We start from the raw sequence: 25313 nt of genomic DNA on the forward strand, positions 1-25313 counted from the left end.
CACAGAAAAAGCATATTCAGGATAATGTGGCGCTCCCGAAATAGCAAATGATAACAAATATGTTGGATTTCATTTACCAGAAACTTTAATACAGGGTGGGCGAGTTCTTTAAATATTTTGATGCTTCAGAATAGGATCGTTTCCACCACTTCCCCCCATGCTTTGTTGTCAAATTTTCTGTAAAGTTCTTGAAGTAGCGTGGGTTAATAACACATTGGTCAGGAAGAATTTGAGGTACTTGACTGTAAGTACAGAGAAATTATGTCCAGTGACTCACAGTCATTTCTGCATGTTCTCGAATATGTCATACCGAGAGGACTGCTTAAAGGGTCCACTGTGTCCTGAAATGATGAACGATGTAGGCGTCTTCTAAACGGGGCATCCTGTCCTCCCTGGGCGGCCAGGCACCGAGCAAGTCGGCGTGACGGAGGCCCTGCTTGAGCCCGGCTCTGGGAGCGTGGCAGGGATGGGGCTTTCTCACTCTCCTTCATCTTTCCTCAGGTGCCACTGGAATTGAAGACCGTTTGCAGGACGGGGTCCCCGAAACCATCATGAAACTGCGCCAGGCAGGCCTGCAGATCTGGGTTCTCACCGGAGACAAACAGGAGACAGCCGTCAACATCGCCTGCGCCTGCAAACTGCTGGACCACGACGAGGAAGTCCTCACCCTGAACGCTGAGTCCCAGGTGGGTGGGCGCTGGGGTGGCCTCTGCCTCGCAGGCTGCTGCCTCGCATCTGGTTTGGCTCGTGGGCTGGCAGGGGGCCTCCCCAACAGGTGGCTGCTGGGAGAAGCACCTCTGCCCTCTGGTACCCTATTTCTGGTACTTAAAACGTCCTTTTTGGTGCCGTGGAAGATGTAGTGTCTGCTGATATTTCTTAGTATCACAGGCACGCACCCCTGGGCTTCGTGAATGCAAAGCTGACCCTGCTCTGTCCTGACTTATTAGCAATGCTGACAGTGTCACGTGTGCCCAAAAAGTGAAGCCAGGGCAGCGTCCATTCAGCATTGACTTCCTCAGTACCGTCTGCTGCCTGATACATGCCCCAGTGGGCACTGAAGGTTTTGTCACCCAGTCACACATATTTATCCAAATCATTATATAAGTAGGGAGAATCTACTTAGTGTGAGGCCCTGGTCTAGCCTTGGACTCCCCATATTCGAGGGGTGGCTCGCTTGCAAAACCAAGTGTCGCCCTCACATCACGCCCAGCCGTCCCTCCCTATGTGTCTGGGGCCAGCCCAGCTCTCGGGGGCTGACACCCAGCCTTAGCTTCTCTCACCTTGGGACTCTGGGATCTTACCGGGCGTGACCCTTCTTAAGGCTGCCTGGCATGGGAACATTTCCACTCCTCTGAGTTACTGCTGGAGTCCCTCTTCATCGTCTTGTCTTGGGCCCCTCGCGCTCCTCTGCATCCTTTTGGTAAATGCACCAGCTGAGTTCTTAACCCTCCTCTCCATGTTCCCCGGGCACACAGATCAGTGGTAGTCCTCCAGCCACCCCCAGCCTGTCACTCGGACCTCACCACACCTTCTCCATCACAGGCTCCTGCCTTCCTGGGTACCGTGCTTTCTCTCACCTCCGTCTCAGCCAGCACAGCCTTCCTCTCGAGCACGTTTACTGAAAACCCTGGGGAAAACACCCTCAGATGAAACACTGACAATTATCCTTCTTCAGAATCTGCACTTTGGCCTTGGCCTTTTCTTTCTTTTTAAGTGAATTCTTCAAAGAGTTTAGAGACTTATGCTTAAGGGTTGAGCTAATGGCCAGGTAGTTGCTTTTTTATACTTTACTCTTGCTATACAGTTTTATGAATTTGGACACATGCATAAATTTGAGTAACCAGCACCTAATCTGGGATACAGAAGGGTTTCGTCACTCTAGAACTCTCCTCGTGGCCCCTTGGAAGCCATACCTTCCACCCCTAGCCTCTCTCCACCTCCAGTCTGCTCTCCATGACTGTAGTTTTGTCTTTTCCAGAATGTAATATTAACAAAATGATAGAGTTTGCAACTTTTGGAGCCTGGCTTCTTCCACTCAGAATAATGTTTTTGAGATATTTTCCAGGTTGTTTCACGATCAATAGTTTGTTCCTTTCGATTGCTGAGTAGTATTCCGTTGTATGCATGTACTCCATTTTGCCTGTCTGTTCACTCCTTGCACAACATCTGAGTTGTTTCTAGTTTGGGCGGTTATGTATAAATTTGCTCTAAACATTTGTATACAGGTTTTTGCATGAACATAAATTTTCACTTCTCTGGGGTAAATACATAGGGGTGGGATTGCTGGATGGATCATTTGATAAGTAGATGTCTGACTTTATAATTTGCCAAACTGTCTTCCAGAGTGCTGTACTTTTTGGGCCACATCCTCATTAGCACTTGCTGTTGGTGTCTTTCATGTCAGCCATTCTCATCCTGATTTTAATTGGCATTTCCCAAATTCTAATGAAATCAAACACCTTTCCATGTGCTTATTTTACATTCGTATCTTATTTAGTGAATTGTCTATTCACATCTTTTTCCATGTTTTTTGTCCCCCCTCATACACATTTAACTTTGGTATATGCCTTTGTTACATTTAATGGAAGCATATTACAATGTTACTGTTGACCATATACTCCAGTTTGCTTTGATTATGTTTTTTCCCAAATACTGTCCCTTTTTCAACACTTTGCATGGTTGACAGTCATTTGCTCTCCCACATGCAAAAACATTTTTATATTTGTACATTTAGTAACATTTTTCCATTTTTAAATTGAGCTCTTTATTTTCTTAATGTTGAGTTTGACAGTTGTTTATATATTCTCAATATAAGTTCTTTGTAGGATATGTGATTTGCAAATATTTTATCTCAGATTATGGTCCTATTGATCACATGTGTCTTTCCCTTCTCCAATACAGGCTATCTTGATTACTGTAAGCCTCAAAATCAAGTAATGTGATTTCCTCCAACTTTATTCTTCTTATTCAAAATTGTCTGTTTTTTAATTTTGTTTTTTGTTTTTTTTTGCCTTTCCATATGAATTTAAAATTCATTTGTCTCTATCTACAAATAACCCTGCTGGGATTTTTATTAAAATTGTGTTAAATCTATAAATGCATTTTGGGGAAATTGATCTTCCAATTCATGAAAATGGTATATCTCTTATTTAGGTCTCCTTTGATTCTTTTCACAGCATTTTATAGTTTTCAGCATATAAATCATATACATGTTTGTTAGATTTATACCTAAGTGTATCTTTTTTTTTGGAGACATTGTAAAGGGTATTTTTTTAGATACAATTTTCCAGTTGTTCATTGCTTATATGCAAAAATACAATTGATTTTTTGAGTGTTGATTTTGTATCCTGTGGTCCTACTAAGCACACTTATCAGTTCTAGGAATGTATTTTAGATTCTTTCAGATTCTCTATGAGACAATCATGATATCTTTAAATTGAAGTAGTTTTATTTCATCCTTTCCAATCTGCACGCCTTTTATTTCTTTTTCTTGCCTTATTACACTGGCCAGGACTTACAGTATGAGGTGGAATAGGAGTGGTGAGAGTGACCATCTTGGCCTTGTTTCTGATCATCGGGAGAAAACATTCAGTTTGTTACCATTAAGTATGATATTAGCTCTATGTGATTTATAGATGTTCTTTTTCAGCTTGAGGACATTCCTTTATCTAAGAGTTTTTATAATGAATGGATTTGGGATTTTGGCATGGCTCTTCACATGATTTTTCTTTTTTAGATTGTTAATACAATGGATTACATTGATTGATTTTTCAAATAATGAACTGGCCTTGTATTCCTGGGATAAGCCCCACTTGTTTATGATTCAGTATTCTTTTTATATATTAGTGAATATAGTTTGCTAATATTGTTGAGTTTCTTTTAAATCTCTTTTCATGAAAAATGTTGCTCTGATTTTTCTTTCTTGCAAAATCTGGTATTAGTATCAGAAAAATGTTAGCCACATAAAAAGAGTTGAGAAATATTCCGTTCTCTTCTGTCTTCTGGAATACACTCTGGTATTATTTCTTCTTTAAATCTTTGATAGAATTAGAAAAAACCATCTGACCTTGTATATTTCTTTTTCAAAAAGTTTTTAACCACAAATTCAATTTCTTTAATAGTTACAGGACTATTCAGGTTATATCTTTCACCATGGGTGAATTTTGGTAGTTAGTGGTCTTTGAGAAATTGGTCTTATTTTTTTCTAAGTCATTGAATTTATGTCTGTAGAGTTCATATTATTCCTTTGTTTTCTTTTTAATGTTTGTGGGATCTATAGTGGCATCCCTTCTTTCATTTCTGATGTTGGTAGTTTTTTCTTTGTCAGTTTTGCTAGATATTTATCAATTACATTAATCTTTTCAAAGAACAAGGTTTTGATTTCATTTATTTTTTCTCTGTTTTTCTGTTTTCAATTTTATTGATTTCTGCTCTTACCTTTATTTCCTTCTTTTTAATAGTTTTGATTTTTACTCTAGTTTCTTAAAATGGAATCAGATTATTTATAAGATAACTTTCCTTTTTTCAAATATAAGCAATATATGCTATTAAATTATCCTAATGCTTTAGCTGTATTCCATGATTTTAAAATGTTGTTTTCTCATTTTTGTAGAGTTCATGATATTTTTCTAGTCTTCCCTATGATTTCCTGTTTTACCCGTGGATTGTTTAGAAGTGTTTTGTTTAAGTTCCAAGTATTTGAAGATTTCCCTGTTTCTTTTCTGTTTTCGATTTCTAGTTTAATTCCATTATAATCAGGGAACATGCTTTTTATTATTTCAATATTTTAAATTGACTAAAATTGGTTTGTTTTTTAAATTACCTATGAAATGGTTTATTTTGGTGAATGTCCATGTGCACCTGAAAAGAATGTGTATTCTGCTTTTGTTGACTAGTGTTTTTTACACATCAATTAGAGCCAACTCACAGATGGTGTTATTCAGTTCTTTTTTAAATAAAAAAAACTTTATTTATCAAAAAATTAAAAAAGCACCTTTTCAAACAAAACAAAACAAAGGAATAAGAAAAACAAATGACCTAAAATAACTACATTGGTTCCAACATGTTCCTACCATACCCCAAGAAAATTAACAAACCATAGTCATTCCTAAGCATTCCCATAACATTAAGATTACCCTCCATAACTTATCTGTTCTTATTGGATTATCGTTCCCCCCTTTCCTTAATTGCTATCACTAGTTCCCCTATGTTCTACATTATAAACCATTTGTTTTACATTTTTCAATGTTCACATTAGTGGTAGCATATAATATTTCTCTTTTTGTGCCTGGCTTATTTCGCTCAGCATTATGTCTTCAAGGTTCATCCATGTTGTCATACGTTTCACAACATCATTCCTTCATACTGCTGCATAGTATTCCATGGTGTGTATATACCACATTTTGATTATCCACTCATCTCTTGAAGGACATTTGGATTGTTTCCATCTCTTGGCAATTGTGAACAATTCAGTTCTTAAATAATCTGGGTCAGTAAACTAAGGCCATGGGCCAAACTCAGCCCATCACCGAATTCTGTAAGTAAAGTTTTATTTGAACACAGCCTTGCCTGTTTTTTTTAAATTATCTTTGGCTGCTTTCATGCTATAATGGCATAATTGAGTGGTTGTGACAGAGATTGAATGGACCACAAATCCTATAATGGCATAATTGAGTGGTTGTGACAGAGATTGAATGGACCACAAATCCTAATATATCTAGTCTTTGACCCAACTATAGCCACTCCATGTTTGGTTTTGATTAGTGTTTTCACATACATCTTCTTCCATCCTTTTACTTTTATTCAACCTATAAAGTTAATGAGTTTCTTTTGGACACTATAAATAGGTGACTTTTTTTAATCTATTCTGACAATCTATTTTAATTGATATGTTTAGACCATTTACATTTAACATTAATCCTGTTGAACGCAACAGGATTTCCATGGTTCGTTGTGGGGAACTGACTCCTTACCCATGGACCTCCTGTCCAAGAGGAGCAGGAGCTGCCCTGACGTCCCTGGAGGACACCTGCTCCTTAAATGCACTCTGTCAGAAGCTGTCACCCTTCTGTGCCTCTGGTCCCAACTCTGTCCCTATATTGGGCTCCCCAAGAAGTGTTCCTGCTCTCCAAAATTCAGAGTCCGTCATGAGCTTTGGAAAGGCATGGTCAATTAAAAACCCTAGTAAATGATGCATTTTTAAAATTTGTTTTCTTGGTGGAATGGGACAGCTTAGAGAGAATGCTGATAATTATATTTCTTTAGGGGATAGTCATAACAAGGGCTTTTAAAAGAGCTTTGTACACTCTTGTTGGTACAATAAGAAACAAGAAGGGCCAAGTAAGGGCCTTGAAATGTAGAGAAGTGCAGATGTAGGGCTTCATCAGACTCACCACCCAGCAATTTAGCAATAATACGGCCAAGCTTGCCAAAGTGAAGACATCCATCTGAACTTCTGCTCTATGATGGGTGATAAAGGAGAACCATATGGAAACCTAGACCAGCTCATTCCTTCCTACATGTAGGAAGTCATCCCCTTATACTAAACACAGTTTGGGGAGGGAGACCTTCTGGATAGCCAGATATTGTAGCCAGTGAGAGGGGCTGGAACCACTCAATGTATATTGGGTATATTGGGAAGGGTATATTGGGGAGAGGGGCATGTGGGTCTCTAGGGTGAGGTCTGCTCATGGCCGAGCCCGCCCCGCCATGGCACACAACCCCCCTTGTGTGTTTTAGGAGACGTGCGCGGCCCTGCTGGACCAGTGTCTCCACTACGTGCAGGCCAGGCGTGCCCACGGTGCCCCAGAGAAGACCCCTGCAGCCGTGAGCGTGGAGTTCACACCCATCTACCCGCCCTACACGCCCACCGCCCCCGGCACCAGCCCGAGCCTCGTGATCGACGGCAGGAGCCTGGCCTACGCCCTCGAGAAGAACTTGGAGGACAAGTTCCTGTTCCTCGCCAAGCAGTGCCGCTCTGTGCTATGCTGCCGCTCGACGCCCCTGCAGAAGAGCATGGTGGTCAAGCTGGTCAGAAGCAAGCTCAAGGCCATGACCCTGGCCATTGGCAAGTACCCCGGCCTGCCCGCAGGGCCTCCAGGGGCAACGAGACCTCCCTATCCCCTCAGCTCTAGTCCACAGATGGGGAACTCCTGCCCTTCTGCATATAAAATCACACCCGATGTGATGAAGGGGCAGCTCATTGCAGATGCAAAGCTTATATTTGAAAACGGGGTAGCAACGGTTACAAGTACCAATTAGGAAGTCAGTAATTAAATGCCAGTTTAGGAAGATGGAACTTTGGGAGATGGGAGGCTGGGGCTATGCCAGTCCCAAATGCAGGGCCACAGAAGAAGGCACTGCTCGCTCAGCGTTAGCCTTGCCAAGTTAGAAAGAAGGAAAGCCCTGTGAAGCCGTGGGCTTTTCTCCTTGAGCCTCTTGGGGGTGCAAGGCTTTATAACACCCTAAGGACCAAAAGGCTTTAAATCCTTTTCTGCAGCCTGAAGTCAGTCTCTCCCCCCACTCCTTCCCTCCCATCCTTTCCCTCTCCCCTTCCTCCCTCCCTCCCAACCATCCTTCCCTTCCCTGCCCCCTGCTACACAACACAGCCTTATGCTCACACCTTTCCCCATTCCTACACTTCATGAGGATCAGAGTTCCCATTCCTTCATGTCAGCTGAACTTTGCTGACTATTCCAAGACAAGCGTCTAAAGAACTAAATTCATCCTAAGATATCATAGCTGCTGAATCTCATTCCATTTACTTAAAGGCATTTGCTGCTGAATAGTGGTGGTTTTCCCTTGCAGACACTTTGTCCTGGAGAGCCTTCTAGGCCCCTCTCCTGGGACACCATTGTGCTCACCTGCTTCCTTCCCATCTGTCTGAGGTTCAGGTTCAGGCTCCATCGCAGGTTCAGGACTCTGCAGCAACACCTCCTGGGGAGGTCCTTGAAAAGCTGCAGGTAGCACAGGGAAAGAGGCCATCATGGTGCAACCACTTGGTCTCCCTGAAAATAGAATTCGTACCTGGGTGAGAGTTTGCTCCAAACTAATATATCCTCGCTAATCAGTAATAATCACAGTATATTTTGCAAAAGTTCTGTGGCAGCCACCCTTTGATGAAATTGGGATTGTCTCATATCAAAATGGGGCACCCTCATCTTGCTGGTGTTGAGCCTAAGGTCCTGGATGTGGGGGTGGGGAGCCGCTGGCTGGAGCACAGGTTTCTCTTGGAGACAGGACCCTGTGCGGCCCAAAGAGTGGAGGTAGCTGCCAAGGAAAGTGCTCCGTAGGTTCAGAGCATGTGCCAGCAGTCATGAGCCACAAGTTCAGCCATGGCCTCTGGCCCAGGTTGGTGGAGGAGAGGCAGCTCCCTCGGGGAGACGGCCCTCCTGGAGTGGGCTTCAGATTTTCCTGAGCAGGTGTTGGAGGCAAAAGCTGTGGCGTCAGCAGGTTCGGTTTGGACCACTCGCCGTCCTCTTCCAAGCTGCAGTATCTTCTCTCTAAAATGAGGGTACGTCTGCCTCTTAAGGCTGGTGGGAGACGTGAGTGATCAGCCACATTCTCAGTGTCTGGTCAGTACTTGCTCACCCACTTACTCATTTAAGAAATGCAGGTAAAGCCTCAGCTGGTTAAAAAGAAAAGGGAAAAAATAATAGGATCTCAAAAGAGAAGGGGAAAGTAATGGCCCACAAAAGCTCTGGCTCATCGCTTTGAGCATGAGTTAAAGCATCAGGGTCACCACCCCTGGGTGTCCAACAATAGTGGCCTACCGTATTTCATTTTGAGTGAACATTCTGGGAAAGGAAGCAGAGATTTTCTATTGCTTCTCAGAATTTCAATTCCACAAATACTAGCTGATCCCCGATGTTGGGCCTGGCCCCGTCAGGGACACAAAAATCATGAGAGAGAGACATCCTTTAGCCACACGATGAGTCACTCTGACCTTGCCCATCTGTGCCTTTTACCGTTTTGCAACTTGGCGTATCATTTTGTACACTGTGATTTGGGCCATCCCGCTGCCCAATTCCAGGAACGGTCACTATCACTGAATGATAATTACTTTGTGTCTCTGCTTGCCTTTCCCAGAAGATGACGAGCATTCTAGCCTGTGAATTTCCCATACTCCTAAACATTTCCCATCAATAGATCGCGTGAATCAATAGAAATTCTCCTTTTTCACCCCCACAGTGGGCCCTGAGGTGAGGACATCAGCTAATAAGTTGGCGGGCGATCAGTATGCAAAAAGAGCTCTGCAGTTTTCTGGACAGAATCAAACTTCCTTTGTTTAGTTTAGAAAACCACTAATGTGAGTATGAATAAGAGCAGCTTTGGATAAGCTGTATACACGATAAGACAGTTCGGTAACTAATAACGAAGAGGATGACACTATCATCTTTCACTGTGCCAGACACCATATCAAGGGTGTTAGGCGTTCGTAAGCCAGGGATGTAGAGTGACCACCAGATAAAAAGGTAGCTCAGCACCGTCCTGCTTGCTGAAGCGTCTCTTGGTGTGGCCGGTAGATCTGTACCTCACGCCGTGGTTTGGAATCATGACTGCTCGGTCAGATTCCCCCAGGGCCGACTCCGTGCTGCCTTTCCCTTGCTCTTCTGTGACCCTCCCACAGGACTCCGTCCACTGGGGACTCCGTGAAGATTCTCCGAGTCTGTCTGATTCTGTGCATTCTTCCCGCCTGTGCTGTTTCTAGGAGACGGAGCCAATGATGTCAGCATGATCCAGGTGGCAGACGTGGGTGTGGGGATCTCGGGCCAGGAGGGCATGCAGGTGAGGATGGAACAGGGTGCCCTGGGTGACGCAGCGGTGCTCATTGACTCCCATCCCACCTCACCACCTGCCCGCTGGAGGGACCCAAAGGAGAAACCCTTGAGCTTCTTCTGGGCTCCATCCAACTAGTCTAAAGGGCTGGCCTTAAATATAACTAATGCTTGCCTTCTGCTAAGCCAGTTGGAGAAGATGGGGTGTTGTGTTTCTCTTCATGTTTATGAAGCACTGTGCAATACATTTAACTGCCTGTGTCCACAGGTGTGTTTCTGTGAAATGAGTGGTCCAGAGAAAGGTAGGATGCATTGAGCTATTGATGGTTCATCCTTGGAAGGCATGTTTTTTTTTTACTGTTCCTGAACACTAGCGATGTCATTTTGAATACCTGGCTTTTATGTATCATGTTGAAACTGGATATCCCGATAAAAATGGAATGTAGCCACATCTGAAAATGGCTACATCTCAAAATCTGGCTTTGCATTTTTTATTGATCACCGTTCTTGGTGATCTTTCATTGGTCAGTTCTTGACATCTGAACACAGACCTTGAACACATTGGTTAATTAGAAGTGCGATACTTTTGGGTGTAGTATTAACACAATGTCCAACATATGAATAAACTTGAATCATAACCTTTTTGAAATTGGTGGAGACTTTGGGGAGAAGAGGACCTAACCTAGCCTGGGGCATTTGAGTTATCACCTGGATGAAAGGAAAACTGATTTGTTAGGCATAGATTTGGCAGTGGTGAGGAGTGGCTGAAGGCTGGAGAGCTGGGAAAGGGCTTAACAAGAGGGTTTTATCTGCATTGCTCAAAGATTGGTGTTTCTCCTTCAAAGATTATCTAGAATTCTGCAATGTAGACCCGTTAACTTCTTTTTAACAACTGTCCCTTTGGATTTGAGTTTTTAGACAGACGCTTTGAGGGCAGTGACCATGTCTGATGGTCTCTGTCTCTATGTCTTTGCTCAGCAGTAGTTTCTTAATAAATGATTTTTGAGTGTATTAATAATGAAATAAATAAATTAACGAAGGGTTAAAAAATATTTCAAGCCTTTTAACCCCTATATGCTGGCAGCAAGAGGGATAGAGATGTAACTTGCTTTGAAATCCCTAACTTTGAAATCCAAAAATAGACATTAAAAGGTTTCAAACTCTTCAGTTATGTATAATGATGTTATTCCATTTCACAGAAAGGATGACATCAAAGATAATTTATTCTTCTCTAGGTGCTATTTGAATATAAGGAAATCAGTTAAACTTTAGAAGTACATCGGCATTTTGGGATGGAAACACTCTCAAAAGATAAGCAGTAATCTATCCTTTCCTGCCATTTGCTTTGATTTTTTTTCATTATCTGGTGGGTTTCCCATTATTCTAGAGACAGAAGACATACTTTCGACAGCATTTTGTCTGGGCCAGCTAGCTTAACTGCTGGAGCACGGTGCTCAGGAAGACAGATAGGGAGCTTGCAACCCAGGCATCCTCCTGGTCGTGCAGAAACGTCGCTGCCCCACTTCCTCAGGCTGCCTGTCCACAGCCTCACAGTGGGCATCTTGGTTCTGTGCCAGTCCTAGTCTGATACATCCTGATCCTGGTGTGGGTCCTGTTGTGTCCAAGCACGGGAAGCCAGTGGGTCCGTGGGCCTGCCTTTCTGACCACTGGTGGCTCCTGGGAGAAGGACCCATAAGCACCTCCGGGGACAGCTGACCGTCTTTCTCTGTTGTACACGGAAGGAGCGGCTGTTCTTTGGGTTGAGATCAGAGTATGATTTACATGAATAAAGTATCAGAGAAAGAGAGGAGAGGAGTGGAGAAAGGGAAACTATCGACCTCTGTATTGTTTGGCTTGTTAAAAAGCATGGAAGTAAAGAAAGCGAAACCTTTTTGAGTCCGTTGATTATATGATTCAAAACCTTAGATAAATCCTGTGAAATGATATTCCTTAATTGGAGTGTTCTTTCAGATTGACCTTTTTTATTTGTTAATTGAAGGAGACTCTAAGGGAGTCCATGGTGAAGCCAGCCTTTTCCAGTCACACTCCCACTGGATTTCTCCTTCCTCTTTGTGCCTTGTGTTTTGGGGAGACAAGAGAGACCTCGGTTGCGTGGAAGTGTCTCCAATAATGTGGGCTCCTCTTCCTTTCAAGGCGGTGATGGCCAGTGACTTCGCAGTGCCAAGGTTCCGATACCTGGAGAGACTCTTGATTGTTCACGGACACTGGTGCTATTCTCGACTTGCCAACATGGTGCTGTACTTCTTCTATAAAAACACAGTAGGTATTTGACGCTGGCCTTCAAATTGAAAGGCCTCAGATTCTGGGGGCCATCCCGTGCGTCAGGCCCGCGGGCCATCCACGCAGCCTCCCATTGGGTCCTTCCCTCTTGACCTTTGCCGATTTCCCCCAGTCATGTCCTGAGAACCTGTGGGCTCAGATATCTAACGCACAGGCACATGAGAGCGGCTGGGTCACAGTATGTGAGGTTGTGGGAACAGGTAAGTAAACCAGAAAGTTGATGAGGTCCAGCTACTTGCACCAGGTTGCACAGCTAGTAAGCAGTTGAGGTTGAATCAATGCCAAGTCTGTCCAAATTCAGCTCGCGAGCTCTTTTCCATTGTGTGAATGTGTTTTTCAGGAACCTGCTGCTGAGGCCTCCTCTACTCGGCACATTCCCATGTAGACAGGGAAAATCAAATGATGTGCAGAAGTGGGTGTGCTGGTACTGGAATCAGAATGGGGGGACTTAGTCACTCCGTGATTCCAATACTTAATGGCCTTTGTTGACACAGACCCACTCTGGGACCGAGGGACACGTCTGCAGGTGAGGGTGCCCATAGCCCTGGGCCAGGTGGGAAAGGTGCCCGTCAGCAGGGCCTGCCACCCTCTCTCCTGTGCTCCCAGGGCCAGCTCCAGCCATAGCTGTGCTGACCTTTTAGCCAGGTCAGGCCCTGGCCTGATGGGCAGAGGACAGTTGAATGAAGGACCCAGATCCATTTCATGTTGATCATAATGTTTAACTCTTAATTCCTTCTTTCTTGAGTCTTTAGCAGATAGGCTTTACCGTACCCTCCTTCGCCCAAGTACAGACAGCATGACCATTTCAGAGATCTGCTTATATCCCAGAGCTATTTAAAAGTGTGATTGGAACACTCAGAGCCACCACTTAGAAGTGATCTGTAAATATTCTGCTGAGAAGTTGCTGGGTTGCTACTTGTGGCTCCTGCTTCTGACATCTTGCAGTTGAATGGACAAACAAGGAGAGAAAATAAACTCTTGAGATAAGTGACCTCCCAGGGTAATCCCATAAATTTAGCTGTCTAGACACCAACATTCCAATGCCAAGATCACCCTGTACACTTCTGAAAAAGGATGAAATAAAATAAATTAGTAGATATATTTTTTTCTAAAAAAACCTTCATGCTAATTCTAAATCTGCAGCAGTACACCTCCAGTTCATTCTTTATTGTTTGTTCTAGAGGCTTAGAACCTACCTTTATTTTCCATCCTGCCCTGCCTTCTCACACTCAAGCATTTTTTTTAAACATTTGCTATCAAATGAATATAGTTACAAAGAAACAATCAGAGCATGTCTAATTTGATAGATTTGGTCCTGAAAATTAATTTAGATTAAGTTCTACTGGGACTATCTCCAAAGAAGGCTGGAACATGCTGCCCTGCCCGTGCCCACTCACTCCTCCTTTCTTCCCCCACCCGTTATTGAATCCCCAGGATGCCGGGGCCCCGTGTGCACAAGTGCAAACCTAGAGGCTCCCAGTTCTTGGAGGGGTGGTGCCTCTGTTTATTCCATACAACATACAGGACCTTTGTTAACAGGCACTTAATCTACTTAAGAGTTCAAGGATAATCACTTTGCCTCCTAAAATGAGAAATTTATTAGTTTTAGGAATAGTCTGGACTTCCTTTCCAGTGTAGAGTAGAGAAGAAAAGTTTCCATAGCAACAGCAGTTTAGAAAGAAGGCTTCTTGGTACTACAGAAAAAAATCTCAATTATCCAAGTACATTTATTTCTTCCTCTGTCTCTTGACTCCATTTGCTCACCGATGTCTCGTTAGGCTGAGACGAGGGGGTTAGTGAGAAAAAGTCAGCAGTGGAAGTGAGAAAGGGAAGAAAGTCAACAAAAATCCCAGTTCCTCAATTTTCTGTCTGAAGGGAAAAGTTTCATATTGAGATTTAAATCATAGGTTACAATAGGACTTGGAGGATGTGTGTCATTATAAGTTAGTCAATATAGACTGCCCATCATTTCTTCTAATCTTCGCAACAAACCATTTTCAGGCCAAGTAATAGAAGCTCAGGGAAGTTAACTTGGTTGGGTCAAGGTCAAAAAGGTAGATGGAGACAGCTCCAGAACCAAAACACAAGCCTGTGGTTCCCGATAGAAAATGCCCTTCCCTGTAACATATTCCCTCTTGGAAGGATCCATGGCCCCAGGGACAACCTGCAGTTGAGCAAACTGGGTTTATTATGCAAGCTGTGGGCAAATCATGGAACATCATTGGACCCTCAATTTCCTTTTCTCCAAATGGGGTAAGAACTCTGGCCATTCTTGAGCCTCAAACAAAAGAAATAATGGCATTACTTTTAACAACAGCAAATCGTAGGTGAGCTCTCACGATGTGTCAGGAACTATTGTGATCTCTTTGAATACACTAATTCATTTAATCCCCACAACAACCCCGTACATAGCTATCGTGGGCGTGCCCATTTCATGGACCAGGAAACTGAGGCAGACGGGCTAAGTGATCTGTGCCAAGTCGCAAAGCTACTAAGTGTAATAAAGCTTGGCAGTCGCAAAACTGCCATGTCCCTCTATAAATGTACGCAGTGATCTAGTAATAATGGAGAGATCAGCCCAGCTTCGCCATCTGAGCATGGCCTGGAGGAGACCCCCCCCCAACCTCCCTGAACGTTACTGTGCTATTCAGCAAAACGAGCAGCCTTACGAGCTAGCTCTGAGGACCAAAGATAACACCTATAACTCACTCGCCCAGCAGATCCCAGGGCTCAGACAAGGCAGTGAAGGTGGTACTGTCATTGGCTTCTCTGTCCTCCTTGTTTGTTTTCCCCCAATGAGAGTCAGTAATTGTCCACTGCTTCTTCTAAGGATCACTCCATCCAAAAAAGGTATGTAAAGAAAGAGGGGAGGCAGCATCAGGGATGTAGCTGCAGGTAGATTTTGCTTAGAGCCAAAAAGACAGGCTCAGCTGATGGTGTACCCAGCAAGTTCTCTTGAAATTGAGCAGCCCCAGGCTCCCTGCTGTACCTTTACATGTTTTATTTCCTTGCTAATGGTCTGAGGCTCTTCAGACACAAAACCTCCTGCCTCCAAGGACTGTTCCTGAGAATTCCCAGTTCCTACTGCAGGTCCTTTAAGCTCATGGGAATGAGGAAGGGGCCTGGGAAGAAAAGGAGGGAGAGGAAGAGGCTAGAGCAGGGCTCAAGGTTAGCACTGTCTTTGGGAAAGAAATAGCAACCCATAAATTTCATCTTTACAGTAAGACTCTGCGAAACCCTGAGAGCCCTTGGACTAGGATCTGCAAGGCCGATGGAAGAGCTCCCTGTCCTCCTTCCTAACCAGAGCCCCTTCCTTTCTGGATTGCAGATGTTTGTGGGCCTCCTGTTTTGGTTCCAGTTTTACTGCGGTTTCTCGGCCTCGGCCATGATTGACCAGTGGTACCTGATCTTCTTTAACCTGCTCTTCTCGTCGCTTCCCCAGCTCGTGACTGGGGTCCTGGACAAGGACGTGCCGGCGGATGTGCTGCTGACCGAGCCACAGCTCTACAGGAGTGGCCAGGACATGGAGGTGCATGCTGACCCCCATCTCCTCACCCTCCCCACCCCCACGTTCTGGAAAGTGCACTTCCAAGGCCGCCTTTGAGTGGACATACATGCTTAAAATTCTAGACCCGGACATGCAGAAGGAAAACCAAATCCTGTCTGCAGTAAATGAGCTGGAGTTGAAGCTTGTCTCCACACCAAGAGTCCAATGGGAAGTGCACCCAAGCTGGACTCAGGAAGGATCTAAGTCACCGGGGATTTTGCTAAAACAAGCAAAAAAGTGTGATTAATTCTGAATGGGAATTAACAAGAAGACAAGCTCATGGGAAACCATTGAAAGAACAAGCGCATACAAATACATATAAATATTTGTTTATACCAGTGCATCAAATGGATTGACACACTACTCACCAGTTGTTCTTGCCCAGCCGGTGGCAGTGCCTCTCTGTGGCTAGTTTGAATTAGTTTGAAATGCCACGTGCGTGCAAAAAGAAGAGAACCCAATTCTCTTACAATAGTCTCTAATTCAGAATTTGTTCACTTGACAGGTTAACTTCCCTAATCACCTGTTGACTTGGGGTTAACAGCCCCTCTCTGTGGGGTTTTCTGCAAACAGCTTGGGGTGGGCAAAGATGGTGGGTCAGACGGATGAGGAGGTGCCTCTGCCTTTTCCTGTCGCCCTGGGGGCAGGCCTCCGACTCTTTGGCCAGCTGCGAGCATCTCTTGTGGGGTTTGCATCACCAGGAAAGGGCCCTGGCAGCAGCTCCACACTGGCTCAGTAAATGCTTCTCCATCAGTTCATCGCTTCTCCTGGCCCAGTCCCAGGGCTTGGGAATTTAGCAGGGTGCTTCCAGTTCTAGGAACAGCCTGGCTTTCATGAAGACAAATTTGGCCACCCAAATGAAATTTGTATTCATATATATCAAATTCACTTTTGCCCATGGCATATAGTTTTTTTATTTTGACACCATGATCTAATTTTAAAAGTCAAGACCCATGTTTAAAAAATATTCAAAAAGACTCAACAACAAAGGGAGGCAAAGCCCTGACAAAATCAGAGTAGGAGGTCTCAGACTGGGGGAGAATGACCTGAATTTGAGGTGCTGTCCCTACTCTAGGGAAATGTTCCCTCACAGGGTTTTGAAAGTGTTTCGTCTATTTATTATTGACATAGAACTGCTACAGCTAGTCTAATGGCTGCAAATGCTCCCAATGAGTTACCTATTACCCAAAACTTTGGAAGTCTTGGTTGAGTTATTTTTCAACCAGCCTTTGCCTTTTGCCACCTTTGCCTCTCCAAAAATTGCAGTTTTTCCTCGGGAGCTTGAGTCGTGCATGATGGAAAAAGTCCCTTGAAGACAGGAGTGCTTCCCTGTGATCTCCTTGCCTTGTTTTTGTGTCCCAGGAGTACCGGCCACAAACGTTCTGGATAAACATGGCTGACGCCGCCTTCCAGAGCCTGGTTTGCTTTTTCCTCCCATACCTGGTAAGTCGGCACGAGGAGTGGGTGTTCCCGTCAGCTCAATCAGGAGACTCGCAGGCATCCACCTCGCTGTCTTTCAGGCCTATCACGACTCAGATGCAGACCTGTTTACCTGGGGAACCCCCATCACCGCGATCGCACTTTTTACCTTCCTCCTGCATCTGGGTATTGAAACCAAAACCTGGGTAAGAGTCACGGGGAGAGCACACGTCCAGAAATGCATGGATGGGCTGGCCCCACGCTTCCCAGCAGGTTCCGTGAGCTCTAGAGGGGTCGTGAGTAGACAGGAGGCTGCTAAGGAGCTTCACTCTTGATGAGGAGGAGAAAAGAACCACCAGCCACGGGGCACATACTTGGGCCTTTGGTGTGGACAACTGCCCCAGCCCACCACCCTGACTTCTTCTGGGCAGTACCCAACTCCGTCCACCACCCCAATTTCTCCTGGGCGGTGCTCAGCTCCTTCCAGCACCCCGACTTCTCCTAGGCAGTTCTCAGCTCCTTCCAGCACCCCAGTTTCTCCTGGGCAATGGTCAGCTCCGTCCATGACCCCAACTTCTCCTTGGCCATACTTAGCTCCTTCCCACCTCCTCCCTCTTCCTTCCCACCACATTTTCCTCTTGCCCTTTTTCTTTTTTCTCACACCCTTGATTTCCTTCTCCCCATGTGTGTCTCAAACTGGTCCACAAACTCCTGAAACTTCGCCAAGCCCCATACAGCACTCCATGCCAAAGACCCCTGCTTTGACTAAGCCGTTAGAACATCGGACTCTACTCAGTGATCATCAGATCCACTCACTGATGACCTGGGTACTTTTTTCTTATTCTTGTTGCTTTGAAATTAAAATAAAAGACCTTTTCTTTCTCTTTCCGCCCTCAGACCTGGCTCCACTGGATAGCTTGTGGCTTCAGTATCCTTTTATTTTTCGTTGTGGCTTTGATTTACAATGCCTCTTGTGCAACGTGCTATCCTCCATCCAACCCTTACCGGACTATGCAAACGTTAATGGGCGACCCCGTGTTTTACTTGACTTGTCTCATAGCACCGGTGGCTGCGCTGCTGCCCAGGTGGGTCCCGGGGATGGTATCCCCCAATCCCTGTGTGAGTTCAGAGAACATGTTCATTTCTGAGCTCTGTCACTGTGTGCTTCTCGGGAGACTCGAAGGCACCAACTGCAGTAGTATATGACTTTTTTTTTTTATATGCTTTTTCCAGATTGTTTTTCAAAGCCCTCCAGGGGTCCCTTTGCCCCACCCAACTACAGCTGGGACGCCGGTTAGCCAAGAAGTCCCCCAAGAAACTCAACACTCCCAAAGAGATCTTCACTCAGGGACACGCCCTGGGAGACCAGGACTCGCAGCACTTGGAACTGGGTAGCATGGGGACCTGTGGGTCCCTTCCCCAGGGCTGCATCTCCCAGGCCCTGCAGCCCACCCAGCAGCCAGCCTGCTCCCCAGAGACAGGCAGGGAGCAGAGTGCGGTGGACACGAGCCTGCCTTCCGGGGATGCCAGTCTGCTGGAGGGGCTAAGCGACCAGGTGACGGAGACCTCCACACCACAGAAGACTCTGCAGGAGAGGCGTCCCGGGGGCTCCGAGATGAAGCCCACCAGCACAGGCCGGGCAGCGCCCCTCTCCTCCATCTTCAACCTGCCCAACTTCAGCTCGTTCAACTGGATCTCCTCCCTGTCGCTGGTCACTGGGCTGGGAAGTGTCCTGCAGTTCTCTCGAACTAGTTTACAGTCGGACAAGCCGGAGGGCGATTTTCTGTCCGGCGCCGCTCAGCCAGAGCGGGACCTGTGTGGTTTAAGGGAACAGACAGTCGACTATTTCTAGGAGCATCAAAGGGGACTGTCGCCGATCTGGGTTGCAGGGAGACCCTTTCCTGAAATGGCCCTTTTTTTATATATAACATAGATGTTTATATTATTTATGTTTCTTATTTGCACAGAAGAGTTCTAGTGAAATGTATTTTTAAAGTTTCCAAGACTAAAACAGGAAACGAGAGGTACCAAGAAAAGAAAGTTTATTTTTTAAAGTTTTAAGTAGAGTATATTGAAAAGAAAAATAAGGCTTTAACATATATAAACGTATAAAGAAGAGTGACACTTGGAAAGTGTGTTTAAATTTATATTGTTTCATCTCATTATGTAAGAAAAATGCAGTATGATTGGTTTCCTTCAAAGTGTTTGAGGCTTTGCTTTTCCTGAAGTGTAAGTGTGTGTCTTCCCATCGGGGACTCAGGCAGGAGTGGATGGCAGACAGTGGGAATGACGGGAGGGGACAAAGGGGTGGCAGGAATGGCAGCTTCACCATTGTCTTCGGGTTCTGACAGCAAAGGAAGGCTGTCACTCCACCTCCACCCAAAAAACGGGAAGACTTCAAGAAAAATGCATGCATGAAGTTCATTCCTACTTGCAGTTCTCTGCGGGCATTTCATAAAGATGTCATTGTAGGTGCATCAGTCCCTGTGCAGTATTCTGCTGGTTGAAATCATGAGCAATAAACCACCTTCACTTTACAAAGTGAGCGTGTCCGGCTGCCACTGTTATGTGAAGTTATTAATGCATGACCTCACAAAATATGTTGCAAATGAGATGGGATGCTTCCTCACATGAGCTCTTTTAGACACCGTGAAGAAACAGCTTTGCTGAAATATAAGCCACGGTTGTGGCCCAGCGAGTTGCACCAGCCATACTCCTCTTGCCAAGAATATTGTTATGTACACATCTTCAGATGCCTCGTGTTATAAGCCATTATTTCCATCCTTCTAAAAATAAAGGGAGGAGCAGATAAAAATCCGAGACAGTTTTTAGCATTTCTCCCTCAGAACCTGCCTTTCCCGATATGGCCAGCAGTTATGAATCGCCCCCTCTGCTGGGCACGGGGATGCAAAGCCAGCAGGCAGTGCCCCCTGCACGATGGAACTCACAGCTTCTGCAGCTGCCTGTCTCAGAGAACAGTGATGTAGAGAGGGAGAAAGAAATCTGGAGACTAAGAAATCTGTGAGCGTGATATGCCAGGGTAGAATGAGTGAGGATCTCATTGCAAAATAACAGGAAACACAGTTCATGCTGGCCAGCCCGAAAGCGAAGGCATGGGCTTACTGACCCCATATCCGGAGACAGGCAGGCTTCAGGGCACTCCAAAAAGTTGGGCCCCGGCTTTTCTCCCTCACCCTTTCCCTCGGCTGCCTGGGGTCGGTCGCCTCCTAAAGCTGGCTCTGGCGAAGTGTCCGGAGTCCCACCAAGAGTAGTGTGCACACACCACACCACCCAGGAGAGAGAGGGCAGCCCTCTCCACAGCCCCGACAGAGCCTTTGTTCTCCTCAGCCTCACCCTGGGTAGCCTACGTGGCCACCTCAACACCAGTCGCTGGTAAATCTAGGGACATGTCCAGATTTGGGCTTCTGGCTGGAGCTGGGAGAGAGAGAGGTCAGCTTCCCTCAGTGTTCCTGGGCTGCACGGGGGAGGAGTGGACACTCAGAAGAACACACACCTTCCTGATGGTCCAGATGTTCAATGGCAGGAGGGAGAAGGGGGATGGGAGGCAGCTTCTGCATGCAGCCATGTCCACACTGCACCCAGAGGTGATTAACCATCTCAACCCTACCTCGCCATGCCAAGGTGCCCCATAGGCCACCCTGTCTTTCCCCTAAGCAACAAGGAGCCTTCCTTGGGAAGGCATAAAACTCTATTGTTTCTTGAATGGGGGTAACAGTTGTTAGCACCATGTAAAAGTACTAGCATGTACTTACCTGAATGTCTCGAGTTCGAAATGCCCCAGCTTCCAGATTTTCTACTTCTTGTACTTACAACCTACTTTGTTTCCAAATGGTATCTTTCCCCTGTAGAAACTTCCCCTTGGGAACTGTAATGATGCAGACTTCTGGAGTACGCATACCAAAGCCAGTTCAGAGGAATTAAATCCCTAAAGGGCATTGGTGGATGAAGAATTTAGGATGAAGAATATCTGTAGAAATCTACTAAAGTAGTCTATCACAACAAAGTTGGATCTCAAAATGAACATAATGCAGGGATGAACTCCACTGATTATCTCAAAAAAGCATTGAGTAAAATTTGTTACCCATGCCTAAGAAACAACTCTAAAATAAACAGGAAAAGAAGGCTATTTGTCATTATAAAGCCCATTTATTTCAAACCCCAAACTTGTTACTTATAAATCCTTTTATCCCCAGCACTTAGTACAGAAACTAGCACCTAGAATGTCTTCACTGTATATTTGATGAATCCAGGTATAAATTTTTATAGTAAACCACTAAAGGCACCCCTTTTAACATCAGAGCTAAATGAAAGTTGCTTGTTATAATCCATTATTAATATTTTCTGGAATTTCTGGCTAATGCAATATGATAGGAATTTTTTTAAAGAATGAATACTTAAAATGTTGAAAACAAATAACCATTTCTTACACATAATATGACTGTATATTCAGATAACCCAAATGACAGGCTCTCAGAACTGATAAAAGGGCACAATAAATTGGCTGGCTATGAGGAAAATAAACTATAGCTTTCTTATAGAGCAATGATAACTAATTATACGTCACACTGGAGGGAAAGAAAAGATCTCATTCACCAATACAACACCAATGCTAACAAAATTATAAGGTCAAAAATAATCTCAATAAGGATAAAGGCAATTCACCAGGATTGAAGAATATGTTAATGTTCTAACTACAAAGACATGCCTCATTGCTAGTTTAGAAAACTGAATATTATAAAGGTGCTCCATTCCAAACAATTTCTGTGGACTTTTTTCTTAGCTCTTTTTTTGTTTCTTTTGTTTATTTAGGCTTTTGAAACTAAAAAATGGCTCAAAAGTTTGTCTGGAAGGGTATACAGGCAAACACATCCAAGAAAATTCTAACAAAAGTAATGGAGAAGCCAGGTAGTAAAATATTTTACAAAGTGCTAATACTTAAAGTAGTGTGCTAACAATGTAATAAAAGACATATACAGAAATGACTAGAAATGACAAGATGTATCCTGTTATATAAAAGAACTTAATTTATGCTTTTAAAAAAGGATCAAGAATCAGTGAGAGAGAATATTAACTAAATGGCATTGATAACTAGTCAACAGTGTGGAAAAAATAATTCATTCTTAACTCATTTACACACCATAAATTCCAAATAAAAATTTTGAATTTCAAAAATCAACTCATTACAAAAACTAGAAGAAACTAAAATAGATTATTCATCATGCTTCTGCAACAGGTGGCCTGTCAGGCACGAGGTGTGTCTGCCCTTTGGCTCAGGGGGCCCCCCAGCTTCCCCTTCCTGCTGCTGCACCCCACACATGCTCCTTTCTCAACTATCTTGGCTTGTCACTTTGTCCCTTTTAGATATGGCAACCCTGCTCCATATTATTTTCTGGGAAGTTTCAGCCTGGACCCTCCACGACGCTCCTCCTGCAAACTTTCTGCATTAGGGTTCTCCAGAGAAACAGAACCAATGTAATGGAGACAGATACAGATACAGATATAGATATAGAGAGCAAGGCTATATATAGAGAGAGGCCATATATGTGTGTGTGTGTGTGTGTGTGTGTATACACACACACACACACACACACACACAGATTTATTGTGGAAATTGACTCAAAAGACCATGGGAATTGGCAAGCCTGAATTCTGTAGAGCAGGCTGCACATTGGAAACTCAGATGATGGTGAAGTTGTATTCCCCAGGAAAAGTGGGCTGGCTGAAGAAAAGGTAGAGATTGTTCTGAAATCCTCAGTTGTTGCTTTAAGACCTCTGACAGGATGAGGCAGCGCCTTTGTTGATTGTAAATGCATCAGCCATAGATGCAGTCAACTGCCTCGTGATGGAAACCCATCTATGAGAGATACCCTCACAGTAACAATCGGGCCAGTGCTTGTTTGACCAAACTACTGGGCACTAGAACCTCATCAAGTTGACACATGAAATTAATTCTGCACACCAGCACTCACACAGAGGGTAAGGGGCTGTGGCGGGGACCTAGCCCAGCTCTGGGACCTGCCAGTTGATCCCCTGCTGTGTTGAGGAAATCTCATGGGAGAGATGACTTTCCCCACTGGTAAATGATAGATAGAACCTCCAGAGAAGAAGTCAGCCAACTTAACTAAAAGAGATTTCAGCATGCTGTATATTAAATGACAATCAAAATTAAAAGACCAAACCCACTGGGAGAAACTGTAATAAATATGAAGAAAAGAGCTTTATGATACAAGTGGTTGTTACAAATCAGTAAGACAAATCTCAAGATACTATTTGACCAACAGGAAAAAGACTGATGAATTGAGTACTCATATATTTGGGAACATCCCTTCTGGAAAAAAACTTTGCAAGGTGTTGCAAAATATCTCAAACATATTCATTCCCTTTTTCCCAGTAATTCCACTTTGGGGAATAAAGATAAAGAAAATAAACACTTAATTACACTTAAGATATTTGATACCTGTTATAGTTAGTGCTGAAAATTTGGAAACAATTTACACAAACATTAGTGGGAGTATGAATAAATAAATTCTGGAAATCTGCAGAGATTATAATATTGAAACATGGATATTAAAATAATGCTTATGAATATTATGAGGAAATATGTATGAACCTATGATAAATGAAAAAAGCGGGATTAAAACTTGGATTAATAAAAAGATGAAATTATGGATGATTTTTTTCCCTGATTTTCAGAATTTCTATAATCTACTTAAACTACCTAAATCCTATTTAATAGAGTAAAAATTTGGTTCTCTGAATGGAGTGGATGAATGTTTATATGTTTATGTGTTTATTTCTAACCTAGGAATCTCCAGGGGTCTTTGAAAATAGAACAGGTGGAAAATCAAGTGTATCTAACATTTCAGAAAGCCTATTAAGATTGTGTACTACCCAGGGATGAAGCTGCAATGACCAGTGTCACATTGCATATATTAACTTTTTGCTTTAATTTCTAATAGACTGTTAGAGCTTTGATGAATTACAATGGGAATCAAAATTGTTGTTTTTAAAAAGAAGTCAGCTTTTGACATTATAAAGCATGTGAGTGACTTTTAACACATGGCGCCTGTTGAGGAAGATGTAATAAAAGAAGGACTCCATGGTGAAAAGGTTAAAATCTATTTACTGTGTATCTTTACAGAACATAGTCAGGTGCTTAGTACAAAAGCTGGCTCATATTTCACTCCAAATATATATTTGCTGATCCAAGATAGAAGCCCCAACACAGAGTATATACAGGCCTTGGGGGTAGTGGTACGCAAAACTATTAAAACCCTATTAGAGGATCCTCTAATTTGACACCTTCAGCTCTTTTATAACTTCTCCATCTCCATTTGTTTATGGAACCTAGCCACAGAAAAACACAAAGGCATAGAAGTGGAAACTCCAAGTATGGCTAGGGTTGCAAAACTGGAATTCTGATACTGGTTCAGCCACAGAGTAACACTGCACCCAAAAACATCACCTCCTTTTTGGAATCTTTTTTTTCTAGTTGCAAAAGAGGTCAAAGTCAATAGTCACCAAAGTGTCTTCAGTTCTAAAGTTCTATTTTAGGATAGGCCATCTCAGGTAAAAATCAAAAACAGGTGAAAACACTGAGCTCCCTTCATGGATTCTGTAGTGCATTGCCCGCACACCCTCAGGGATCCATTTACCCCCTATCCACCCCCAGCTCCTGACACCGCAGCAGCTCCCTGCAATGTCACGCTGCAGAAATCGTCCTCAGCTCAAGAGACTGCTACCAATCTTTCATTTTCTCTCTGGTCTCAGCCCACAGCTTGTTTGTTGTGGATGTGCCAGGGCCTGGCTCCCTTGCCTCGAGTCTGGACACCCGAAGGGCCATCCCCATGCCAGAGCCCCCCGGGACTGGTGGAGGCCTTGGTCATGATTTGTCACCGTCCGGTGCCCCTTCCCAGTCTTGTTTCTTCAGGCTCCCACAGATGCTGTTCCCAAGAGCATTTCCCAAGAAACCTCTCCTGCCCACCACTAACCTGGGTCTCAGAGTCCACTTCCTGGACGTCCCAGGTCAAAATATTTCCATGACATCACAATTATCTTGGAAAGTTTAATACATAACCTTATTACTTATTAAGATAGATCTGTATCTTAATAGAAATCTAAATGCAGTATTACAATTGGTCTCTATTTTCTCGAATTTGTTGTCCACTAATAGAACTAAGCGTCTCCTAGTAATTTACTGCAATTTTTTTTTGGAGGAACACACTTGCCAATGTGGCTTCTGGACACTT

The 25313-nt window shown here is 44.1% G+C and overlaps 1 protein-coding gene across 6 annotated transcripts in view; it reads left to right on the forward strand.

The window, feature by feature from the left end:
- Nucleotides 1–23723, forward strand: part of ATP10A (ATPase phospholipid transporting 10A (putative)) — a 203930-nt gene extending 180207 nt beyond the window's left edge. For 2 of the 6 annotated variants that reach the window (XM_037832820.1, XM_037832825.1), the window contains 9 exons: nucleotides 502–686; nucleotides 6739–7066; nucleotides 9710–9786; nucleotides 11931–12056; nucleotides 15406–15606; nucleotides 16987–17067; nucleotides 17145–17249; nucleotides 17941–18128; nucleotides 18277–23723. In XM_037832820.1, coding sequence (XP_037688748.1) covers nucleotides 502–686; nucleotides 6739–7066; nucleotides 9710–9786; nucleotides 11931–12056; nucleotides 15406–15606; nucleotides 16987–17067; nucleotides 17145–17249; nucleotides 17941–18128; nucleotides 18277–18895 — 1910 coding nt within the window. In that variant the 3' untranslated portion in view covers nucleotides 18896–23723. Of the gene's footprint in view, nucleotides 1–501; nucleotides 687–6738; nucleotides 7067–9709; nucleotides 9787–11930; nucleotides 12057–15405; nucleotides 15607–16986; nucleotides 17250–17940; nucleotides 18129–18276 lie in introns of all 6 variants that reach the window. The other 4 variants (XM_037832823.1, XM_037832822.1, XM_037832824.1 and 1 more) reach the window with 4 other exon arrangements.
- Nucleotides 23724–25313: the final 1590 nt, after the last annotated feature.

The sequence above is a fragment of the Choloepus didactylus genome, chromosome 4 (genome assembly GCF_015220235.1).
Source record: "Choloepus didactylus isolate mChoDid1 chromosome 4, mChoDid1.pri, whole genome shotgun sequence".
NCBI classification, from domain to species: Eukaryota; Metazoa; Chordata; class Mammalia; order Pilosa; family Megalonychidae; genus Choloepus; species Choloepus didactylus.